Source organism: Morus notabilis, unplaced genomic scaffold (assembly GCF_000414095.1).
Source record: "Morus notabilis unplaced genomic scaffold, ASM41409v2 Scaffold78, whole genome shotgun sequence".
Lineage (NCBI taxonomy): Eukaryota > Viridiplantae > Streptophyta > Magnoliopsida > Rosales > Moraceae > Morus > Morus notabilis.
Genome location: NW_010367622.1, coordinates 3,430,468 through 3,454,329, shown reverse-complemented (window position 1 = coordinate 3,454,329; position 23,862 = coordinate 3,430,468). Strand labels below are relative to the sequence as shown.

At 32.9% G+C, this 23,862-nt stretch overlaps 2 protein-coding genes across 6 annotated transcripts; one reads left to right on the top strand and one right to left on the bottom strand.

The window, feature by feature from the left end:
- The first annotated feature begins 5,900 nt into the window (after window positions 1-5,900).
- LOC21410701 (AP2-like ethylene-responsive transcription factor PLT1) lies at window positions 5,901-8,125 on the top strand. Its single transcript, XM_024175401.1, has 8 exons — window positions 5,901-6,052; window positions 6,146-6,216; window positions 6,357-6,365; window positions 6,656-6,744; window positions 6,871-6,944; window positions 7,047-7,097; window positions 7,364-7,368; window positions 7,461-8,125. Exons 1-8 carry the CDS (start codon window positions 5,901-5,903, stop codon window positions 8,123-8,125), a joined length of 1,116 nt encoding a protein of 371 aa, XP_024031169.1.
- A 2,099-nt stretch (window positions 8,126-10,224) lies between these two features.
- On the bottom strand, window positions 10,225-15,849 carry LOC21410700. Of its 5 annotated transcripts, none has more exons than XM_024175334.1 (9): window positions 15,693-15,849; window positions 14,251-14,316; window positions 13,028-14,157; window positions 12,638-12,926; window positions 12,242-12,451; window positions 11,884-12,057; window positions 11,375-11,575; window positions 11,146-11,259; window positions 10,225-10,865 (listed from the first exon to the last, which is right to left on the bottom strand). In XM_024175334.1, the coding sequence occupies exons 3-9, from the start codon at window positions 14,104-14,106 to the stop codon at window positions 10,518-10,520; spliced, it is 2,415 nt and encodes an 804-aa protein (XP_024031102.1). In that variant the 5' UTR covers window positions 14,107-14,157; window positions 14,251-14,316; window positions 15,693-15,849; the 3' UTR covers window positions 10,225-10,517. The 5 variants fall into 5 exon arrangements, with proteins under 5 accessions (XP_024031102.1, XP_024031103.1, XP_024031101.1 ...); XM_024175335.1 differs by lacking the exon at window positions 15,693-15,849 and adding an exon at window positions 15,282-15,465; XM_024175333.1 differs by lacking the exon at window positions 14,251-14,316.
- Between the last annotated feature and the right edge of the window lie 8,013 nt (window positions 15,850-23,862).

Below are 23,862 nucleotides of genomic sequence, written 5' to 3'. Positions count from 1 at the left end.
CAATGTTTTCATATCTGCGTCAAACATGGCCAACTTGTAGAAGTGCAAATATCATTTATCTTTCATGTTTATTGTATATCCAACCCTAAATCAATTAATATTGGTCAAGCAGGTGGATTTGAAAGAGAAGAGGACGCTGCAAGGGCTTATGATCTAGCTGCTCTTAAGTTCTGGGGCCGATCTGCTCCACTAAATTTTCTTGTATGTTTATTCATTGGTACTTATTATATGTATATATGCAATTTAAATAGAATGTAAGGCATACAAATATATACATTTTACCCACATATATAAGGGCATGAAACAATAAAAAAAAAAAAAAAAAAAAAAAAAAAAAAAAAAAAGGTGGGGACGTTAACGTAAACGTACTCTAAAATTTCTTCATATTTCACATATAAACCAAGGGAATACTTTCACATATTATGAAGTGGGACAAAGGTAAACAATAAAATTCATCATATTTCACTTCTAAAATTAAAATAATATGTACAAATTAATATATCTATAGTACATTTTTACACATATTGATCTCAGATATATTGTGTGTGTGTGTGTATATATATATATATATATATATATATATATACAGACACACACACTTCAGTTTATGCCATGAAAATACTAACCGCGAAGTTAAGTATAACCTGCCCATTAATGTTGGTGTAGATAGAAGAATATGAGAAGGAACTGGTAGCGATGCAGTACGTGACCAAAGAGGAATTTTTGCTCAAAATAAGGAGGTGAGAAATCAACTTAATCTATCAAAAGATAAACATCTGTGTTTTATTGGTTGGTAAATTACTAAATTTGGACCGAAATAATCTTTTATGAAAAATGAGGCCATGAGGCCATTACATCCGAACCGGAATGACCAAATGTATATGAAAAGAAAATGAGAAAATAAATAAATCCAAAACGTGTTTAAAAAAGTTCTCAATAGTAGCAGCTTTGCATTATAGCTAAGTAGTTGTTTCAAGCTATATATATCGCATTATTGTAGATTGTTGTAGTTGGGGATTAATTTGTGTAGGGCTCAAACATATATGAATAAGAGACATATTTAAATGTTTAGACTATAAAATTTCCTCTGAGAAAGTTATACGTAATTGTTCATCCTATTTCAGACCGCATTGATTATAAATTAGTAGAGCTGTAAATTTAAACTGACCAACTAAATAGGCTAGCTCAAAATCCATCACTTTATCTTTCTCAAACATCCAAGTCAGGTCTGATTGACCCGTTTTCTTAATATACACCTTTATGAACAGGCGCCATAGTTTATTTTTTTTAGGTTTTTTTTTTCCTTGATGGTTTATTCTTAGTACTGTTTTGTTTTTCTCAATTTACTAAATTCTTAGGCTTTTATGTTTTAATTTTGTAATGTTTTCCTTTTACTTTCAATTAAATTTTTGCTCAAACAAAATGTCATATCATATATGGCATCTCTTGATAATTTGACAAATAAATTTCAGAAAGAGCAAAGGCTTTGCCAAGGGCTTATCTAACTATCGTGGAGTTTCAAGGTACTATCTCTCTCTCTCTCTCTCTCTCTCTCTCTCTCCCTCTCTTTCTCTCTCTCTCTCTCTCTCTCTCTCTCTCTCTCTCTCTCTCTCATTCTCTTATGGCCTAGCCATTAATTAACAGGAATTCTGACGGCAAGAAATGGCAAGCAAGGTTAGGGAAAGGAAAAGGACTTAAAGGCCTTTATCTGGGAACATTTCGTAAGTTAACTTTCATGTACATAATAATATTATTTGGCACTTGAATTATTTAATTTTCTTGTTCTCTCCCCTTTTTTGCTTGGATTAATTATTTCAGTATTGTCTAATAATAATCTAGTTGAGAAGCTAGCAAAGAAGAGCTTAAGTTACAGAAACCATTTGTTAGTAGGGAGCAACATGACGCTTTTTACCTTAAGAAAAAGTTGTTCAAAATTTTTGATGTTTGGTGTTTTATGTTTGGATTGCCTGTGTCTTGTGGGTTATGTCTTACACATTCACTTGTACATTGCTAAAAAGTTTAACTATACATATTATATAAATTTAATTAATATAAGAGATTTGGGAATATTGATACTGATTAACATGTAAGACATACTATATAAGAGAGAAATATGTTTACAACACACCATCCAAATATTAAGTTTTTATTATACCAGTATACTAAATAAGCATGATGACATGGTATACCGAGCCATTCTTCAAATGTAAACATTGAAGGGATATAAAATAAGGCTATAGCTAGAGTAATCAAGGGGACATATATGTATAGCTAGGGCGTAGGACTAAAAAAATCAAGGCTAAAAAAAATAGTAGACTTGTCTAATCTTTTTCAAAAATGTGGACTCGAATAGCGAAAAAAGAAAAGAGTAGAAGCACTCCTAGCTTAAAGATATTTTCATGACCACACCAAAAGACGTAGAATTTGAATCCCTCCACCTCTAGGTTAAAAATAAATAAATAAGTAAAAAAAACATAAAAAAATAAAATGAAGGATCCAATTTTATTGTGAATCTACATCATACATAAAATTTTAGTACATTACAAACTCAACTTATATTCCTCTCATATATGGAATGCTGCAGAATATTATCCGATGTCTAGGTATATTCTAGATTACAAGGGTTCTATTTTTCCATTAGAAAAATAAAGACGGGGATTTACTAAATTTTCAGTTTAGAGGATGCAAAATGTGCCATTGAAATTAAAATTAAGAAAAAAAGCGATAAATTGCTAGAAATTTTCATTTGCATGACCATCATGTACAATATTATAAATAACTTTTCCTTGTTTTTCACTCAAATCTATAGGGTACTAATTACCCATTTTTATAGGAACTTTTGTCAAAGAAATGATGGTTCTGTGTGAAAGGGAGAATTAAAAATGCTGGAAGGGTTAAGTTGTAGAGTCTAATTATTGCTCTTGAAGTGTAGAGGTTATTTTGATGATTTTCACACTTATAAATTTAGTTATTGTAGTTTTCTTTATATTGAGGGCCGTTGTTTTTATAGTTAAGAAAGGGATTAGAGAAAAACACTATAAGTCTGAAAGGTGTGCGATTTCTCTTATAGTTTTCTTCTTTATCATAATGTATTAATGCAACACAAATTAAAATAGACGTAGCTCTCGCACATAGTTTTCTCTTGTGCGTGTTCTTGTTTGTGTACTTTTTTTTTTTCCTGCGATTTTATTGCTCTCGGTAGTATAGAATTACAGCGTCTAATTCTGAACATGAAGTTCTTTAAGTTTATTAGACCACATGTACTCATTTTAATTTATCAATACTCATTTTAATTTCTTGTTAACTAATTTTGAACAATGACTAATACCAGAAACTGAAGTGGAAGCGGCGAGAGCTTATGATGTTGCGGTCTTAAGAATGAAAGGGCTGCATGCAATCACCAACTTTGATCTCAACCACTATGACATCAAATACATTCTGGAGAGCTCAAAGCTTCCAATTGGCAAAGGAGCTTCCAAAATGCTAAAAATGACTGCAGTTGAAGAAGTTATTCAGTTGAGCAGAAAGACTTGGAACAATAGATTCCCAGTTCTAGAGCTGCAAGCACAAGAAACCCCAATCATATCAAATCTTGATCATCAGATCATCATCTCTGATCAGCCAACCCCACATGCTGAAAACCAATCCTTTCCATCACCAGCAACTGAAAATGCGAAAAAGGCGCTTGATCGCCAAAACCCTAGCTCCTATCTTGCTGATTCGTCTCCTGAAATGACTGGCAGCTCCACTTTTGTAGGTGGGGTTTCTGATGATCATGGTGATGATCAGAGGATCATTAAGGGAATAGAAAACCTAGAGTTGGAGGACCTTCAGCTCTTTGATCAGGACCAGTTTTATCTGCACCAAAACCCTAGCTTTGATCAGTCTCTTCATCATCATGACTACCAAATGCAAAACCCTGGAAATGATCATGGTCAGTTGCAAAGAAACCCTAGCTTTCTTAATTTGTTCACTTCTGCAGGGTCCGGAAGTCGTTCGAACGATGATCAAGAACATGCCGGCAATCGGACAATGAGTGCAGAAGTCGGTGACCGATATGATATTGATGGTGATGGCGCTTCAACTGATATCTTCTGGAATGAGTTTCAGCAGATGGGGACAACTGATTTTCATGATTTCTTTAGTCATGATCATCGTAACATTAATGATGCCGAGTTCCCGAACCTGCTCCAAAACCCTAGCTTTCTTGATGGGTTCAATGGAAGTACTACTCATGGTGGGCCAGGGCAGTGATAATTGCTCTCGGAGAAGCTAGAAGAACTGGAGAAGAACTTGTTTTATTAATATGGGTACATGTTTTCGGATATTTAATTTGGATTTGTTGCTTTTAAGAATTTGGATGGAGAGATTTTAAACTCTATTGATGAGCTCGGGCTCTTCTATTATATGCATGCTTAAATTCCAATACATGGATGATCGTAAAATATTATTGTGTGATTTATTACACAAATGAGTCTGAATGTTAAAAAAGAATATCCAACTTAACGATTAGCTTCGAGAACAAATTAGATAATAGTTTTCTTTAGAAGAACTTTTTTTAAAATAAAAAATAAAAAATAGATATTTTTAAAACACTGATAAATTTTAATCATGTTTTATACTTTGTCCTGGCTAAACATCTTCCCCAAAACTATATATACAGTAAATGGAGTACATGACTCAAGCATTTCCTCGCAAAATATATTTGCAAATTCTTGAAGATTTCTTTTGAAAAAAGAAAGGGAAAAAAAAAACTAGCTATGATCTAAAACATGGTGTGCCCTTATTAATTATCATCTTAATGTATTTCTTGAAGAGAGTTTGACTGCAGATTGCAGATTATTACACCACTTTGGATTCTTATTACTATCTAGCTATATAACATCATAAATATATATATATAGGTGGTACATGGAAAAGCTAAACTATCTAGAAAAATTAAATGCAAAGAGATGTATATTATAAAGTATATATGAAAAGCATAATCCCCAGAGAATTAATGAGATATCCGAGTATAGAACAGCCTTTTTTTAGATTTTGGGCAGAATGATAAAATGCGTTAAACGTGTGACTTAATTCCTTCTGGACAGAGATGAATGATTCTCTCTCTAGTTTTTTGTTTGACTATCACAAGAGAGTTAAAATATTGCCTGGCTTTTTACTCCTAACTCTTCTTCTTAAAAAGGAGGCCAAAAACCAGAAACTTGCAGAGAAGAGGAAGAAGATAGAGCGAGAGAGAGAGAGAGAGAGTTCTGATATTCAATTCAACAGCTAAGGTTTTCATGAGTCGGCTAAAGAGTACTCTATATGCTGAAACATTTTCTTGATATCCACAGGTTTGTCCTTACAATCCGTATACATATATAAACATATATATATATATATACACACACATATATATAATTTAAACCATACTTAATCTGGAAAAATTCTTGGTCTGCATGTCTAAATTGAGTACCGTATATATATATATATATATATTATGCTCAGTACTAAATTGGTGGAAGTTAAGTGATTTGAGTATGATTTCGGGGCACTAATTTAAAATCAACTCCTAGTACTGATTAGAAGATTATGCGTTTTTACGTGTATATTGTTTGTATCTGTATCTATAACATAATTTTATTATGCAAGTACTGTAAAAGTACATGAAGGGTTTATCTAATTTGTTCAAGTACATAAATGCATTTATTTATTTATTTATTATTTTTGGGTGTTATAACACAACCATAGATTTATTTTATTTTATTTTATTTTTTTTTTTGGAGAACATCTTACAAGACATGAAAAGGCTTCTATATAAAGCTTTCCCTGAAGAATTTTCTCTAATGTGCCTAAATTGCAGGAAATCTAGCTAGCTAACAGTTTCTGAAATCCCCTTAGAGTACCCCTAATTGGAAATGGAACATATCAGTTCAAACAGCAGAAGCAGCAGGCAGCTTACAGAGCCAATTCACTCAGCATTTCCCGATTTTGGTACAAAAAAAGATTTCGGAATTCTTGAAGAATCAATTTTTAGGTTTAAATCCTCCACATATCGCGGCGTGCAAAAGTCGGTATCAGAATTGTTTCTAAACCTATTATTTAAAGTTTAAGTTACAATTGGAAATTGATATCTAAAATATTTATGGTACAAATTATGTAGGATCAAGGATAAAGAGACATATGTAGCTCATGTTTATGACAATGGTCATTTACCAAAGACCGGGAGAACAAGTAAATGAACTTAATTGACATATATTTATGTATACACATATAGTTATGTATGTATGTATGTATGTATTTATCTGATCAAAACATTATAAGCACATGAAATCTATCTTCTTTTGACTTTTTCTGTTCACTGTTTTCTGCAGTTTATCTTGGTAAGTGAAGCTATTGCTATACATCAATCATACTTACTCCCAAGCAGGGAGTTGATTTTTCTCTCTTTATTTTATAATAATCAAGGTTACGTATTGAACTATATGGTTATGCTAAGAACACCTCAGCTGTTGATCAGTATGGATCAAGTATCTAATCATCGTTAAGTGCGGGCCTTCATGGAGCCACGCTCACTAATCATCGACTGATCAGGATGAGATTCATCTCATTGGCTGGTGTTCTAATGATCAAGTTGCTTTTAAATTACTTGGAACTGTTTTATGAGCTGCAGGTAGATTTGATCAGGAAGAAAATGCGGCGAGGGCTCATGACTTGGTTTCTTTGAAGTTCTGGGGAACCTCTGCGCAGACTAATTTCCCGGTATGTTATCACAATCTCTACGTAGTAGTATAGTCTTGTGTTATGTTTATCATGAGAGAGAAAGACCAGAAAAACTATGATACTAGTGTTATGTAGTAGAAGAAAAGCTTAACATTTGCCTTGTAGATAATTGATTATGAGAAGGCACTGGAGGCTATGGAAAACCTAACAGACCAAGATGTTGTTGTTGCTGTTCGAAGGTAATGATAAACAGGATCATGTTTGATGTAACTCATTGCTCTACATTCTGCTGCATATTGTCTAACATAATAGAGTAAGCGCTTGTAAAAACTCTACTGCAGGTCTAGCAGCAGCTTTTCGAGAGGGAAATCCAAGTACCGCGGTGTTGTAAGGTACTTGATATATATTGTTTGTCACTTCACTTGCCTCTCTCTCTCTCTCTCTCTCTCTCTCATATTTAGTAAAACAACTATGAAACAGGCACGCTAATAGTGGGAAGTGGCAAGCCAGGAAAGGCCCGGGCAAAGACAGCTTCTTGGGAACTTTTGGTTAAGTTACTCTTTTACTGTTCTATTGAACATTAATGTAGTTTAGGATATCTAAAAGTTGACATGACTATTCAAATTTGATCTACTCTATCCATATGCAAAACAAACAGAAGCAGTAACAATATCGGGCTAAAAAGATTACATAGAAGTTTTTTTCACAACTTGAGACTCTAATACAAGTGATTCATTTTCTTTGTAAACAAATAGAGAGCGAAGAGGAAGCGGCGATAGCTTTTGACATTGCGAGCATTAAGTTGAAGGGCTTCAAGGCCATCACAAACTTTGACTTAAATAGCTACAATGTCAAGGCCATCCTGCAAGGCGAAACAGAGCAAAAGGACAAAGAAACAGAGAAGATGGTGAATCTGACAGCGAAATTCGCGGCCTCAAACATCACGAGGAGACAAGAGAGTTCTGGTATTGGAAACAGGAAGAAGAAGAGAAGCCTGAGCTTCCATAACTTCATCGACAAACAAACAGAAACAGGTTTCTCAGGAAATGCAAACACATTAAGCGAAACACCGGTTATTTCATCAGCAGGGTCGGGATCACAACATGGGGCTCTTGTCCCGTTTCTCTCAGAAATAGCATCATTGGAACTGGAATTTCCAAGAGAACATAATGGAAGTCTCGCCATGGGTTTCCAGCACTCAAATTCTAGTGCATTTCAATCATACAAGCAAATGGAGCCCCGCCAGACGTCGATCTTGCAAGAGGCGGATACTCTCCTGCCGGAGTTTGAACTTTGGAGCTCCAATCTCTATCCACCATACATGTCTCAACTGTTTAAAGAACAAGAGCTGAAAGGTCTTGGGTCAGGGTTTCAGCATGCAAGCTCAAGTTGCTTCAAACCCTTTAGGCAAACATCTTGAGGTTAGAGATCAGGCAAATAGCCTTTTGTCCAGCCAATTAAAAACTTTGGGATTTCTTCAACTTTAAAAGTGTAGTTTAAGCAAGCTATATGTTTATGTGCTGCTAAACCTTGAATGTTTTCAATCTCTCAAATCCTAAGTTGTAGCTGTGATTAGTACATTAAATGGTATTTTGAAATTAAATAGTCATGTTGGAACCCCAGCAAAGCATGGGTTTATTTCAGAAATGTAGATCTTCCATATTCAACAGAAACTTTCTACTCCTTCCGGTGGTTTTTATTTCATTGTTATTTTTTTAGAACGGTTTATTTTAATTTATTTAGGCCCTGTTCATTTCACCGATTTAAGTTTAGAATTCGAGTTTTGCTACAATAAAATGTTCTCAGAAACATTCACGTCTAACTTTTTTGTTATAATAAAAAACTCTCACATAAAGTCATATTTCAACTCAAATTAAAAATTTAAATCAACGAACTAAACAAACTCTTAAAATTTTCATTATTATTTTTTTGAAACGGTTTATTTTAATTTATTTAGAATACTCTTAAAAGTCTTGATGGGGACATATATAATCTTGTCAGACTCAAAAAATGAGCACATCAATAGGGCCCACATGGGTCTCACCAAGTGGAACTCACTTACAGAGATATATCCCCATAAGGCAAAAAAGAGTTTTTCATTATTTATTTTTTATTTTTTATTTTTTTAGGAGGAGGTTAGAAAACTGTTAGTACTGAGCACTTCTATTTGTCCCAGGAAGGTTTTAAATATCCCGTGTAGATGTGTTAAGATTTGAAGGGCTAATAACACTTCTTCATAAAGCTTTTTAGGACTAGTTTAAAGCATATGCTAGGCAGGTGTATTCAATTTGTTTCTTTTTTTTCTAGATATATATTCCTAAAATTTCTTCAATATTTTTTTATTTTTTTATTGACTTATTATTCCTTTAAGAGTTTAGTTTAGTAAAAAAAATAAAACATAAAAAACTTTAAGCGGAGCATAGTTAAAAAGAAAATTAATGTTTTTAGTAAAGTAAATTAGAGAGTAAATTATTTATGGGGTGCATATATGAAAAGAGCATTTGAGAAGGTACAAGGAAAAAATATTAGGCAGGGATAATTTGATAAGATATGATTTCAATAAAGCGATTAGGGAAAAAAATGTGAGTGTTAGAAAAAGAATATTGAGTAGGCTTATATGTGAGAAACTATTTCAACAGAGATAATTCACAATTAAAAACTTGAACCCTGATAAAAAGAGTAGAAAAAGGAGCTTTAATCAAAGCAAGCATTGTTTTGGTCGAAACTATAAAATAATAGAAGATATATTGGTTATTCCTATTTAAATCAAGGAACATTTGAAGAAAAAAATAGTTTAATAGGGACTGATCAAAAAAATAAATAAGGAAAATATCTAAAAGCACCCTCTGTATTTTGTTTTAAAACCACTTCTAACCCCTTTTTAATACAAGTGCCTAAAATAACACAGTATTCATAAAATCAAACTCAACATACCCATGAAACAATTAAATTTTAAAAATATCAGAAAAATCATTTCTAGTTTATATAAAAAAATAATTTTAAATAGAGATTCAACTAAAAAAATAAATAAAAATTTAATTTTTTTTAAGATTGATTTTATTAAATATTTTAGTTTGATATATTCTAAATTATGTTGATAAAAAATAAACCGTACAGGAACTTTGCTAAATAAAAAAAAGAAACAAATAGAGAAAAAAATAACGTATAAAAAGAAATTAGGAAAATGCTTAAAAATTATTATTTTTTTTTTAAAAAAAAAAACATAAATGTGATGCTATGTGTCAAAAAGAATGAGAAATTACATTGTCATGCCACATGTTAAAAGGAAGAAAAAAACTTTTTTTGGCATTTTTATGAATGTTAAAAACTAAAGATTAAAGATTACGCATTTAGGCTGAATGCATCACATTTGGTCTCAAAATCTGCACCCACCGAAAACGAGGATGGTTTTCTTCTTCCTTTTTTTCACTAACTTTTTCCGGCTTATATAGTGAGGAAGGTGGCTTATACAATGAGACTTTCTAAAAGAAATTTTTCATAACAGATTGTGAAGTTTGGTAGTATGTTCTGCGTGTACACTTCTTGTCAACGAGATCCAACATGAATACACAACAACTGAACCAGATGAAATCTCATTAAATGCTATACGGTAAAACAAAACTCCATTTGATGTACAAGAAAATTGTTGGCTTTGGCCAATTGGCCTCATTTAGAATCTTCCCTAAAAGACTCAAAATCCTTTGTGACCTTCATCTATAAACAACTAATCTGTTTATTCTCAATCTCGATATTTCGTTTTGGATACAGACATCGCGGTGTGTAAAATACATAACGCATTGTTGTCAACGTTGTCACACAGACCAGACCTCACTGAGGAGTTCATACCTTTCATTTGCACAGGCATACCCTGTACTGTCCTTGTATTTTCCGTTTCCGTTCGCGATTGTACTTGGAGTCGATGGTAACTTGTCAATGATGGACATTAGAGGAGATTCCAGCTCCTCCAGTTCCTCATCACTAGTATAACCTTTTCTCTGTATAACAGAAACATTCCTTGCCAATTCAGATCTCCCTCCTGTGTCCGAAACCACACACTTTTCTGCCACGTCAGTAGGGGACGGCGGAGTATACACAACCGGGTCCACTGTGTAAGGGAAGCTTTTCATGGAGTCTCCTGACAGCCTCCTCTCCACAATGCTCTATACAAAAATGCAGTAAAAATATATCATGCGCCCGCTTTTGGAAGTTGTCTTTCTAGCAGTTAAAACAAGATTTTTGGGCTTAATCAAGTAAAACATATTAATCCCAAAAGTGATGTCATTCATCTGCAAGGAATTCGCTTATATTCAAAAAAGTACAGCATCCATCCACTGTTTCCTCTAAATCAATTTTCATCAAACATAGAACTATAGGCTATAAAGTTTAAAGACTTATCAATCTGTAGACACGAGAGCATAAACTTCAAACTTACTATCATACCTCGGCATTTAGGGCCTCTAAGACAGCTCCAGGAACAGGATCTGGATAGAACTCATCAGGAGTGAAGTTACAGAGTATCCGTTTAATCAATGGAAGACTAATTGATGGGCACACCTAGAGGACATTACAAGAGAAGGACCATTCAAATCAAGAGTTGTGTGCAAATTAAATAAAACATGAATAGCATGACGTAGTTTAAATATAAATGTGATGAAGTTATAAAATCAACCTCCTTTCGGATTGATCGGTCCATAAGCATGTCTTTCGGAAGCATCAAAAGATCACTCAAGGAATTAAGAAGAAGGAAGGATTTTGGTTCACCATCTCCTCCCTGCCTGTCATCGCCGTCATTGCAATCCTGATCTTCTTGCGGCACATCATCCGCATCTATGCCAAACATATCAGTTAGCCATCTTGACCAATTGCCCACCTGCAAGAAAAACGCTCTCATTAACCTGTGACACTTGCAACTGTAATCGTTTCACACATGTGATCTCGAGGATAAAATATTTTTTTACAAGTCTATCCAAGGATATATTGATAATAAAAGAAATGTCATATACTCTAGGGATGTACCACGCATACTTACAGGACAGATGACCAGCTACAAATGGATTGAAGCATTAAATTTTTCTAGAAGATTGATAAACAATAAAAACTAAATACGGATGTCGATTTCTTGTATGAAAATGAGAAGGAAAAACAAAAACAAAAAAAAGAAGAGAGATTAACACATACTGAATTCTTAAGTTGTGCGCCAGATCCAAAGCTCAAATCCCCAGCTGGAATAGGAAGAACCTTGGAGTCGACTATGGGATCCGACACAGGATCAGTCGGAATATCGTGGGCTGATTCACGCAAGATGGCATTAAACATTGCCACATCAAGTCTGGCAATACTCTGTTCCATAACCTAATCAAGCAAATAGATACTATATTACTAATTAACCATGGGACTTGTGGAAGCTGATAAAGGTTGTCTGCTGAAGCACACATGAAGATGAGATAATTTAAGAGATTTAAGATTATGTTTGGATGCTTGAGACAAAGGAATTGAAACTAATTACAAAGTATGATACATAAAAAAAATTACAAACCATTCTTGCCAACACGGGCAAGCAACCACACTCATGCCCCCCAGCTCTAACAGGGCAAAGCCGTTGAGCTGCATCCTGGAAGGCATTTTTCCACAGGTTGATTGAAAAGCTGCCTTGCTTTTGATCTCCCAATGCCGGTCCTAACAATCTTCCAATGCTCTTATTATTCGACAAATCCTCAACAGGAGATTGCATGTATGGAGTCAAAGCCTGAAAAAAAGATCTAATTCAGCAAAGAGGACAAAGCAGGTAGTTCGACTGAAAACAATTATAATGAATCAACAAAATGAACTGTCAAGCAACCAAGGATATTAAACAAGAAATTAAGGGAACAAAGATATGCAATTGTTTCCATCATATGAAAATGATATTTTATTGGTAGTTTCTGTGAATTACCTGCCACCAAACTGACTCAACCACCCGAGAGAAAATCCAGGATTCAACCTTTTCAAGCGCAGCTGTGAAGGTTCCTGTCTCTTGCCAATCTTCCAGCAGTGGCGTAAAAGCATTTATTTGTTTGCTACCAGAAATCCCCTTCCATTTCATCGTCGACTTCATTTCACTTCTCTTTCCATTCCCATTTGACTCAGTCAACCGCATCGCTGGACTTGAGTGACGTGAACCACCAAATGCTTGAGAAATGATCTCCCTCAGCACAACAGTGTTTGACAGCCAGAAGGTTAACCTTAAAAATGCAGAAAAAACAGAAAGATACTAATCATTTCTAAACTGAAAGTTGAAACGTTTTTTCTAAGTCACTTAGATATCAAATGTTAATGCTTGTACCTAGGAACGTCATTACCGCATGACTTGGCAATCAAAAGAAGCCCCGACACAGTGTTTCTAGCAATGGTAGCTCGCTTGACTTGAGTCCAATATTTGCAAGCATGGATATAAATCCTAGAGAGCCGTCGAGCAGGTGTATGGACCTTATGTGCTGAGCTCCCATGTTCCGGTACAACTGAATAGAGAGAAATTTCTAGAGAGGCAACTTCTCGCAATTCTTCTTCAAGTTTCTCGATTCTTGTTTCCATTTCTTCTATCTTTTTCTCCAAAGCTGCTTCATTCTCGTGTTCACCATTTTCTTCGGTATCAACTGTATCGTTGTTGCTTCCAATACTCTTGGCACCATTCGGGGTCTCATTCAAGGTATGAATTCCTTCTACCTCTGCAACAACCTTGTCATCAACTCCCTCGGAAGACTCAGATGAAGGTTTAGAAGGAACTTTAACATTTTTAGAATTGCTCTGGGAAGAACTTTTGGTGGCTTCCCTAGAAGGCCTTCTATTTGTGTTATTAGGTTTCTGGGGAGTTTGGTGTGATGACTTGGATTGATGAGATCTCTCTTTGGATCCCTCAGAACTTCTTTCTGTGGAACTCTTCTTCGACATACTTTCGGCAACTCTTGAAACACTCTCTTCTACTTTCTCATCCTCGGCCACAAGAGAATCCCCTTGAGATGATGCCGAATCCTTAATCATCTCAGATTCAGAAACTTCTTCCTTTCCCTGCTTAGATTCTTTATCGAACTCACTAGAATTGTCATCTACAACTTCATCCATGATCTCTTTGGAAACCATTTGGTTGGGTCTCGGTTCTTGAGCTGCTTCTTCAGACCTGTTGACATCATCGACATAATGTATGACCACGTTTTCATAAACTTCAGAGGGCTCTGCGCCCGTGTTCAAATCACTTACTAAAGTTCTGGAGTCTGGTTTAGCATGAGATGCTTTAGTTTGGGTGTCTTTTACATTCAAAGTTTTTCCAGTATTGCCCTGATTAGGCTTTTGGTCTCTCTTTTCGGGTTTTCCAGCGCGCTTTGTCCGGTTATTATTGGGAGTTTTCCTTTTGTCAACCTCCTTCATGGTTTTAACAAGATCTACTTCTCCAATCACAGCCAAACGGAAAATCTTTACCTAAAAAAAATAAGGGACAAATCAACAACAATAATTAAAAAGTATTATTTTATAGCATTAACATATCACAGCAACCATTTTCTTGTCACCTACCTCTCATAAAAAAATTAAAAAAAAAAATTCTGACTTTTTCTTCACTCACCCAGAAAGACAAATATTCTGAAAACAAGACATCAATGCGTCATGATTTGAGCACCAGATAGTTAAAAAGACATGTACTGTGATTGTTCTTTGTTTTCATATCTAGTAGAGAAAAAAAAAAAAAAAAAAACCCTTTTTCCATGATTAGTGCTTACTAGGAAATCATAAAGAGACTGAACTACTAAAATTACAATCCACAAAATTACCACAAAAAATCAAACAGATAAAAGGGGGGAAAAAAGTGTATACGGGCATCAACATCAGAATACACAACCATTATTATAATTTATTTAACTGACGAAGAAAAACGAGAATGAAAAGTTCACCATATTGAAAAGTTTGTATTATTAAAAGGAAAAAAAGAAAGAAAAGAAAAGGCAGACAATATAGACGTGATTTGAAAAAATTATTGGTCTGTAATAATTAAGGACATAAAGAATCTTTATCACAGGGAAAAAAAACAAAAAAACAAAAAATCAATGGCTCCCATAAAACTATGCCATTAAAAGTCACTATCTCAGATCGAATAAGTCTAGAAAGAAATATCTCAGGCTTGAATGTAGCCAATAGATAGTCAATGTAATTTTCTATTTCCAGATCTTTATAATTCTACTTTTTCAACAATTATATTAAAATTTTCTCACAGAAAATGGGGGAAAAAAAAATCTTGATCTTGATCATATCAATAAAATGAGAGAAAATTTCCATTTCTAACTGCCGCCACTGCTGTAAGGTCAACTGTAACACTCCGGTGATGCCACGTCACTCGAAAGACGCCGTCGATATTTCTATATACTGACGTAGCGAGATCTAGAACGTAAATTGGCCGTCGAGTCATCGGAAAATTTTAAAAAAAAAAAGGCTCGAAAGCAGAGCTTTTAACTTGAAAGAGAAGCTAAATTTAGTTTTCCTTTTAAAAAGAAATAAAAAAGAAAAAGAAACGAAATGCAAAACAAAAAATGCCAAATTTCGAGTACTCAAACCTGGAAATTCATCTGAAACAACAGAGACAAAAGAAGCAAAACTGCGTTTCGAAACGATACAGAAAAACCAGAGAGAAACGCCAAAACAACAAAAGAAAACGCACAAAAAAAAAAAGCGTTTGGGATCTAGTGAGAATTGAGATAGCCACGAAAAAGAAGCTTGACAATCAGAACTCTCTAGTGAAAATTGAGATAGCCACGAAAAAGAAGCTTCACAATCAGAACTCTCTCTCTTTCTCTTTCTCTTTCTCTCCCTACAAAAGCATTATGGCCACCTTCCGAGCTGTCAATTTTCTCGACACAGTACAAGAAAAGAAAAGGCAAAGACGAACAAACAAACAAACAAAAAAGCGGTAAAAGCTGCGATGGATAATAAACCAGAAACAGTGTATAAAAGTTCAAAGTTTTTACCCGAAACCGAAGCTTTCTTTGTGGCTCAGCTTCCAACAATGGCAATGAAGAGAGAGAAAGAGACAAACTTCGGGATTGTAACTTTCTGTTCTATCACTTTCTCTTACTATAAATATAGGCCTGTATATATCTGTATGCGAACCAGGTGTGAGCTTTCTCTTTCTACGAAGAGAGAGAGAGAGAGAGAGAGAGAGAGTTTTAAATGGAGGTTGTCTCATGTGGGATTCCTGGTGAGGGACGTACGGACCGGTTTTTGGCGATTACGTGGGGTGACTGGCTGAGGCTGTCGGTGGGACGGAAAGTGACCGGGTGTTGCCGGTTTGCTACGCGTTACGGGCAAGATTTACCGGTGTACCTAAAATGCCATTATTGTTCTTGCGGAATTACCGGATTTGTCAGTGTCGCTGATTGGAATAGTTTACATCTGAGTTATGGGTGGACCGTTAGATGCTTTGATGGGCTGGAGATGTGTGGGTCCGCTTTAATTTGATTGGATTTGATGCAGGTTCTGGTGGGACCCGTGGAAGCTGTGATGTACTTCTGTTATCTTCCAAGCCACACAGGTTTTTTTTTTTTCCATTTTAAAGGAGACGTGAGGTTTTTTTTTTTTTTTTTTTTTAAGAAAAATGTTGTATAATTTGATGAGAATATATTGGGTAATTTAATAAATATTTTTTAAAAGCGTATAAATTAAGATATTAATATTTATCAAAAATAATAAGTAAAAATTTAAATTTATATACTCTTAAATATGAACTCTCTATTTTTTTGAATATTATCTCCACTCTTTCAAAGAAAGTGGGCCTATCAGACCTATATGGATTCACTTGTGAAGTTCACATTTTGTAAGAGAGTAAGGTGATGTTTGGTTTATGAATTTGAATTATAAGATTTGAATTATTTTTTATTTATGTATATTTTTTGTGAGAAAAAACACTGTAACGAACCATAAATCTTGATTCAAATCATGATGTGAATTTAACAACCAAACAACACATAAGTTTTAACCTATGAGGACAAAGAAAATAACTTTTTTAAAAGGTACTTCTCCGTGTGGCCTCTAGATGTATTTTTATTTTTTCTTTTGTTACGTTGAATCTCATCAAAATCATATGATGATAGAAAAGTGCATAGAAAAAATAATTTTTGATATAAATTTATCAGTTGAAAAATAATACATATTTATAGTTTATTTTTTAGATCTTATCGATCTTATCGTAAAAACTATTTTTTTCCTCAAAAGTATGCGGTGAATGTTTTGAGTGTTAAATTTAAAGGTATTTTTACAGTAGAATCTCTTATTAGTAGTGTACATTTTTTATCGTTAAATTTAATCAAAATCACGTGAAATCAAAAAGGTATAAAGAAAAAATAATTTCTAGTACAAATTTGGGGACTAAAAAACGTAAACCTACTGATAATTTATTTTTTCATGTTCTACTATAATCTCTTAAATTTAGTTAAAAAATTAAATTAAAATAAAAATATATACAACCGATAGAAGTGGATACAAATTTAACAATTTAAAATGAAATCCTATGCTAATATTTTTGATACCCTACAATGATATTATCCCTCTGTTTCGCGTCATAATTTTGCATATAATTTGATAAGTTGATATCCAACTTTTTAATTATATCCAGGATACTATCAAAAGATTTTACATCCAAGATTAAGGTAGGAATTGTTATTTCATCCTACCAATGACTAGCAATTTCATTGTCAGGTTTATGAGCGATTTCATTGTCAGATTTATGAGCGATTTCATAATCAGATTTATGACTGTTCACGCTAAAAATTTATAATGTGAAACACATAATTGTTCCTACTCACATATCACACCATGAAAAATAACTCTAATAATTAAAAACGATAGTTACTATCAAAAAGTAAAATAATAATTACTACCATAAAAATTTTCAAATAAAGAACTGTTGAATTACTATGAAAAGTTGTAATTTGTAAGTGGAGATTATCCAAATCTTGATATGTAGTACTACATTAAATTATGTCTCATTAATCTTCTGTATGCGTTATTTTTATTGGCATTTCAATTTAAGACGACTTATCAATGCTCTATCTCCTATGAGCCAAGGATTGATTTTTCTTGTTCCGCAGTGAGAGAATGTAATTATGCCTCTTAGTTGGGTCATTTGAAGAGTGATCTTACAATGATTTGAGTAGTAGTATGAGGTTACTTATCCCTTTTTATTTTTAATAAAAAAATATGAATTCACTAATTAGCGTGCATATTATGTCTATTTAAATTTGTGCTTCATTATTACATTTTATGTGGTTTTCAATTTGGGGGACAAGATGAACCAATTTTTAAACAGAGAATGTTTACACAATTTGCTATATATATCTACACGCCCCGATGGACATGCCAGCAGGCTGCCAACCATGAGTTATTGTCTGTTTCTAGTTTTATATGTTTTAATATTTACTATTTATTACAAGAGTTCTATATCGGATTATATCATTTTTAAATATTTTTAAATTTAATTCTATTTTCGCTAGATTTAACATTCAAAAGTATCTCTACCTCTATTTACACATGCATAAATGTACCCGTTTTAAAGGTAGGTTCAATTCTAAGTGGTTTAAATTAAAATTCAAGTTTTAAGAGAGAAAACATTGTAATATAATTTTTTAAACTTAAATTTTTTTGAGAAAAAAAAACTTTTTAAACCCAAATCACAGTGATTCTAAGCAGTGACGGAGACATGAGGCGCATAGTCTCAGCTTTTTTTTTTTTAATATATTAATTTTAATTTTAATATAATAAGTATGTGTATAAATTAGATTTGATTTCCCGTAAATTAATAGTTATCTACATTTAATAAACAAAAACTGTTATATATATATGTATATATATACATATTAATATAATCTTAATTAAAAAAAAAATTTAACCCCCCTACCAACAAATCCTGATTTCGTCACTAGTTTTTTTCTTTTTTTTTTTAAATGGATGACTTTAATTAACGCAAATCATAGCAATCCCAATTTAGAAACTTGCCTATAAACTGAGGCATAAATTCACACGATACATAATCACATGACTGAAAAATTAACAAAATTTACCAAACAGTGAGCTACGCAATTTCCTGTACGGAAAACGTAGCTAACATTGCCACTGCGCACATCTGAGATAAGCTCTCTGATATCCTCAAAATTTTTGTAATGTATATATTTGTTTATAATAAATTTTAAAAAAATCTCTTTCATTTTAATAATTGCATGCGTTGCCATATGCAATCAATATTGTCAGAAAGGGTCTCTGCATTCAATGTTTCGGAAGAAGTCGATCCATAATTTAATTTTAAATTAAAAAAAAAAAAAACCTTGATGGATTTTCTGTTCATGGATCATTAGTGTGTAAAGTAAAGAGTTACTTTACATGTCTCAAGCCTCAAGGTGTTATTCACGGGCTTTTTTCACCCAAAAAAATAAAAAATAAAAAGAAAATAGAAAAGTTGAAATATATAAAGAAATTTTTACCGTAAAATTTAAATAAACTACAAATAGATTTTAATTTTTTAATTATTAGATCTATATCAAAAATTATCTACGTACTATTTTTATTTTAGTGTGATTTTAATTAGATTTACAAGTTAAAAATGTACACTATCGGTAGAGGATTTTACAGTAAAATATAATTATATATAATTTTCTACAATATTTATACATACATATACATATCTGAATAAATAGAAAATAAAACCCAGTAAATTTATTCCTTGTCTCCAGCAACTAAAAATAGTACTTTCAAACATTTTAAGCAACAATAAAGAAGTTTTTTACCAAAAGGATACAGAAAATTCGGTGGATACTTATGTCATCATATTCTTGTATTGTCTCTGAATAATGCTGCTCAGACATGCTCTGATTCATACCCTAACAAACTTACATAATATGAGGCTGACCAATTTTTGGGTCCACTATTTGACAGCCATATATGCAAGACAGCATGACTTTGATGTAAACAAAAATAAAAACAAATAAAAAATACAAAAATAAAGGAAAATGACATCCTACACTAAAATTATAAGTGGGCCATAGGCATTACACACTAAAACAAACAATTGGCCCCGTTCATTTCGATGATTCGAGTTTAGAATTCAAATTTTGTACAGTAAAAAACTCTCAGAAACAGTCACTCTAACTTTTTTGCTACAGTAAAAAACTTTCACATAAAATCACATCTCAACTCGAATTATAAACTCGAATCAGCGAATTGAACGGAAGCAAACGTTACATTTTTCTTTTGTTCTTAGAAAAGTTTGCATTCCTTTGAATTTAGTAGCCCTGGGAAACTTCCCAAAATGTGTTATGTTTTTCGCTAGAATCCTGAAATGTGATCTTACTTGCACGTGACCATGTCATTTAAGTCCTGTGAGGGCTTTAGGTTTCTCTAATCTATACGGCAATTCATACACACCAGATATTGGATATACCATTAATTGCTAATTTTGTCATTGTATTTGGACTAAAACTTGTATTGTGCCCAAACAAACAAACAAAAAAGTTGTGCCTACTAAGTTGGTTTGCTACTCTTTTTTTTTTTTTCTCTCTCTCTCTCTTTTTTGTTGCATCGTGCTAAATATTGTAAACAAATCTCACTTTCTCCGAGATTATGGAGAATATAACAAATCTCACTTTCTCGAGATTATGGAGAATATGCTCAATCATAGCTCAAAGAGTACTTCCCATTTGGACAGTTTAGGAATATAGTAATCCAATGCTAGATTAATAAATACGGTAGTCGTGATATATATATATATATATATATATGTATATTTCAAGGGGAATGAGTAGCACCAAAATTTGAAGCAAACTAATAGTGAAATTAAATAAACACTTATCCATTACTTTTCCATTTTACTTTCTTTTTCTATGGATATCATTTTTTCCTCTAACTATATGTAGTAGTAGAGTACTCCAAGTTTAGTTTATTTTGGTCTTTTAATATGAAGGAAGAGGATATAATTATATATATTACAAATTTAAAAAAAAAAAAAAAAAAAAAAAAGAAGAAGGATGTAAAGGAGCAGCATGAATTAAGAGGAAACTGACCCATAAGTCCAAACTGATTCCGTCCCTGAGTAAACATAATAATCTAATCACTTATCATATGTGGTGGCGGCAGCATTCAAAAACAACTTATCGTAATCTCTCATTTAGCATTTAGAGATTGATTATCATTGTCTGCAATGAGGTTAAAATTATACTTTTAATTAAGACATTTTTTATAGACACTCTTTTAATTTTTTGAATTTAGCAATTTAATCTCTATTTTGTTTTACAATTGACTCTTTCAACTTTAAAATTTTTACAATTAAAGACAAATAAAAATCAGCATTTGTTTTTTTATTTTTTGTTTTTTGACGATTTTAATTACATGACGTGCACGTAAACAATGAAGGTCATTTCTCACTCTTATAACATCTTTTGAGGGTAATTAACCGTTAAAAGTTAAGAATTATTTATCACAGCTGATTGTGTTTAGATATACTAAATAACTCTGGCATTAATATAATTTAACAAATGAGGTGTGAAATTGTTTTTTTATCCCCCAACAAATGACATCACTTTTTTATTTTTTTTACTATAAATAGATATAGGCCCCGTTCTTTTCGTTGATTCGAGTTTAGAATTTGAGTTTTGTTACAGTAAAAAGCTCTCAGAAACAGTCACATCTAACTTTTTTATTACAGTAAAAAGCTCTCACACAACATCACATTTCAACTCGAATTAAAAACTCAAATTAGTGAACCGAACGGGAGTGGGTTGTCAAGATGGGCGCTCCACTAAGAATGTGAGGGCATCACTTTTTTTTTTAACTTAAAAAAAAAAAAATCTAACTACATCACGATTGACGATAATAAAACGATCCATAATATTCAATGGAACTATTAAAGTCGGAGCATTCTATTATCTACCAAAATCCTTTATGCTATTACGAGACTCACTTGATGTCAATTATAACACAATACATCAATGCCGAAACAGCATTATTATTAGACTCATCTTTCTGTAAATTGTGACACAGTTCATCATTGATATCTTTGTTATTTTTTCAGCGCAAACTCGTTTATTTTTTTTGTTTATTTTATTTTATGTGAAAGGGTCAGATTAGAAAAGAGTGAGAGCTATGTGCACAATGAGTGCACCGTCACAAGGCTGGTCGTTCATATGCTCGTGGGTCACTGCCACCGACAGTGACGTTTTTATTTTTCCTTTTCTCTTTAGCTTTTGCTTCTTACGCCCAACTTTTCACTAACGACTCCACTTTCTTTTTTTTTTCAACAAGAAAATGTGAAACCCTAGACGAATAAAAAATATAAAATAATTTTCTTTTTCTAAATAAATATATATATATATATATGCGTGTGTAAGAGAATCATCAACGACCCGTTTAAAAAGTATATTCAAATTATGATTTTTAATTTTGACATTTGAAATTTAAATTTTTTAGTAAGAGAAAATATTGTGATAAAATTAGTGATTATTCACACTTCAAAAAAAAAGAATTAATGATTTAAGTTTGAATATAAAAAATAAAAAGGTTCCAAAACTAAACTTAATACAAAACGTTGTGATTTTATTTTTATAAATTATCATATAAGGAGAAACTTTATTACTATAAGTTACTTTTATATTATTAATAACGTACGTTATATGTAATGTTGGATTTGATATGACGGCTGATAAATATACGAGTGCACAATATAAGTGATAAAGAGGGAAATAGCATATTTAGTAGGATATTTAGTAAATTATGACATTTTTTTAAAAAAGTAGATTATACCATAATTTAATATTTCAAGTTTTAAATATTATTAAAAACTCAAAAATACCCATAAGCCTCATTTCCACCTCTCTCTTCTTCTCCCTATAGTCAAGTTCACCACGGCCGATTCTAGCGACCGGTAGCCAGCTTCAGTGACCGTCTCCGGCAACCGGAGGCCAGCTCTGGCAACCGTCTCCAGCAACTGTTTTCCGGCGGCAATCTCTAGCGACTAGTAAATACTGTATTTACCGGTAAATATTATATTTATCATATTAATCTCAAAATTTAGCGACCGGCTCAGACGATTAGTAAATACCGTATTTACTATTTGCCATATTTATTTGAAAATCCAACAACCAACTCGGCTCCAATGACTGATAAATACCGTATTTACCAGTACATACCAAAAATCACAAAAAAACACACAAAAAACCAAAACTAGACAAACCAAGAAACAAAAATCACAAACTCTGTCGAACCTGAATTGCGACATCATAAATCGGAGAGAGAAAGGATATGCCCCGATGACCTTCAAGCTCCGAGCTTCGACGATGGTGGCGGCCAAAATGAAAGAACTAGAACGGAGGAGAAGCTTCGGTTGACGAAAGGAGAGTGAGATTCACGGAGATGGAGAGAGATGGAGCTGATTGTGAATCATAACGATCTCAGTCGACGGCCATGAAGAGTGCTCCGAGCTTTCAAATGAGCAGAGTGACGATGCTTCGACCTATTACAAGTATAATTGCTCTTTAAAATTAATGAAATGGTACAACTGTAAGAATATATATATATATATATTTTCTCCTCCAGGTTCAACAGTCATAACTTTTATAAGAGATATTGCGCGATCAATGGCATGTATGGTGTTGGATCCATAGTAATGTTAGTGAATTTCAGCTCATCCTTCAAGTATAATCAGATAAAATCTTATCTGTTTTATTGGTGGATTTTAAATTTTTTTATTGATTATTAAAGATGAGATGCGATAATTCTTTTTTCTCTTAAAAAATTCTAAAAGCTAATTAGCACATGCGTAATTTGGAAAGTAATTACAAAAGTGCTGTAATCGAATTTTTCTCTCTAAAATGCCTACAATGGAAAGTCGTAATCTAATTTGTGTAGGGGCTCCCAACCACCATGAAATGTTGATTGGTGAAATGGCAAGCATCAAACTTAAAGACCAAAGTCTTCCAAGAAAGGAGGTTTTTTTTAGCCACGCCAGCATTCCCAGCCACTCTCCTCCCTGTATCTAACCTGTCCTTCCCAACATTCTAACATAATCATAGGTATAATTAGCAACTAATAGAAATGTATTTAATTATAGCTTCCAACCAAAAAAATAATAAATATATTTATTATCTAAGAGATGTTTGT

Coding starts and splice junctions, on each gene's coding strand:
- LOC21410701 (XM_024175401.1), top strand. CDS start 5,901: ATGGAACATATCAGTTCAAACAGCAGAAGCAGCAGGCAGCTTACAGAG. Junction 6,053..6,145: donor ACATATCGCGGCGTGCAAAA/GTCGGTATCAGA, acceptor CAAATTATGTAG/GATCAAGGATAAAGAGACAT. Junction 6,745..6,870: donor CTGCGCAGACTAATTTCCCG/GTATGTTATCAC, acceptor TTTGCCTTGTAG/ATAATTGATTATGAGAAGGC.
- LOC21410700 (XM_024175332.1), bottom strand. Junction 12,058..12,241: donor TGCCCGTGTTGGCAAGAATG/GTTTGTAATTTT, acceptor TTGCTTGATTAG/GTTATGGAACAGAGTATTGC. Junction 11,576..11,883: donor GCGCACAACTTAAGAATTCA/GTATGTGTTAAT, acceptor TTTTTCTTGCAG/GTGGGCAATTGGTCAAGATG.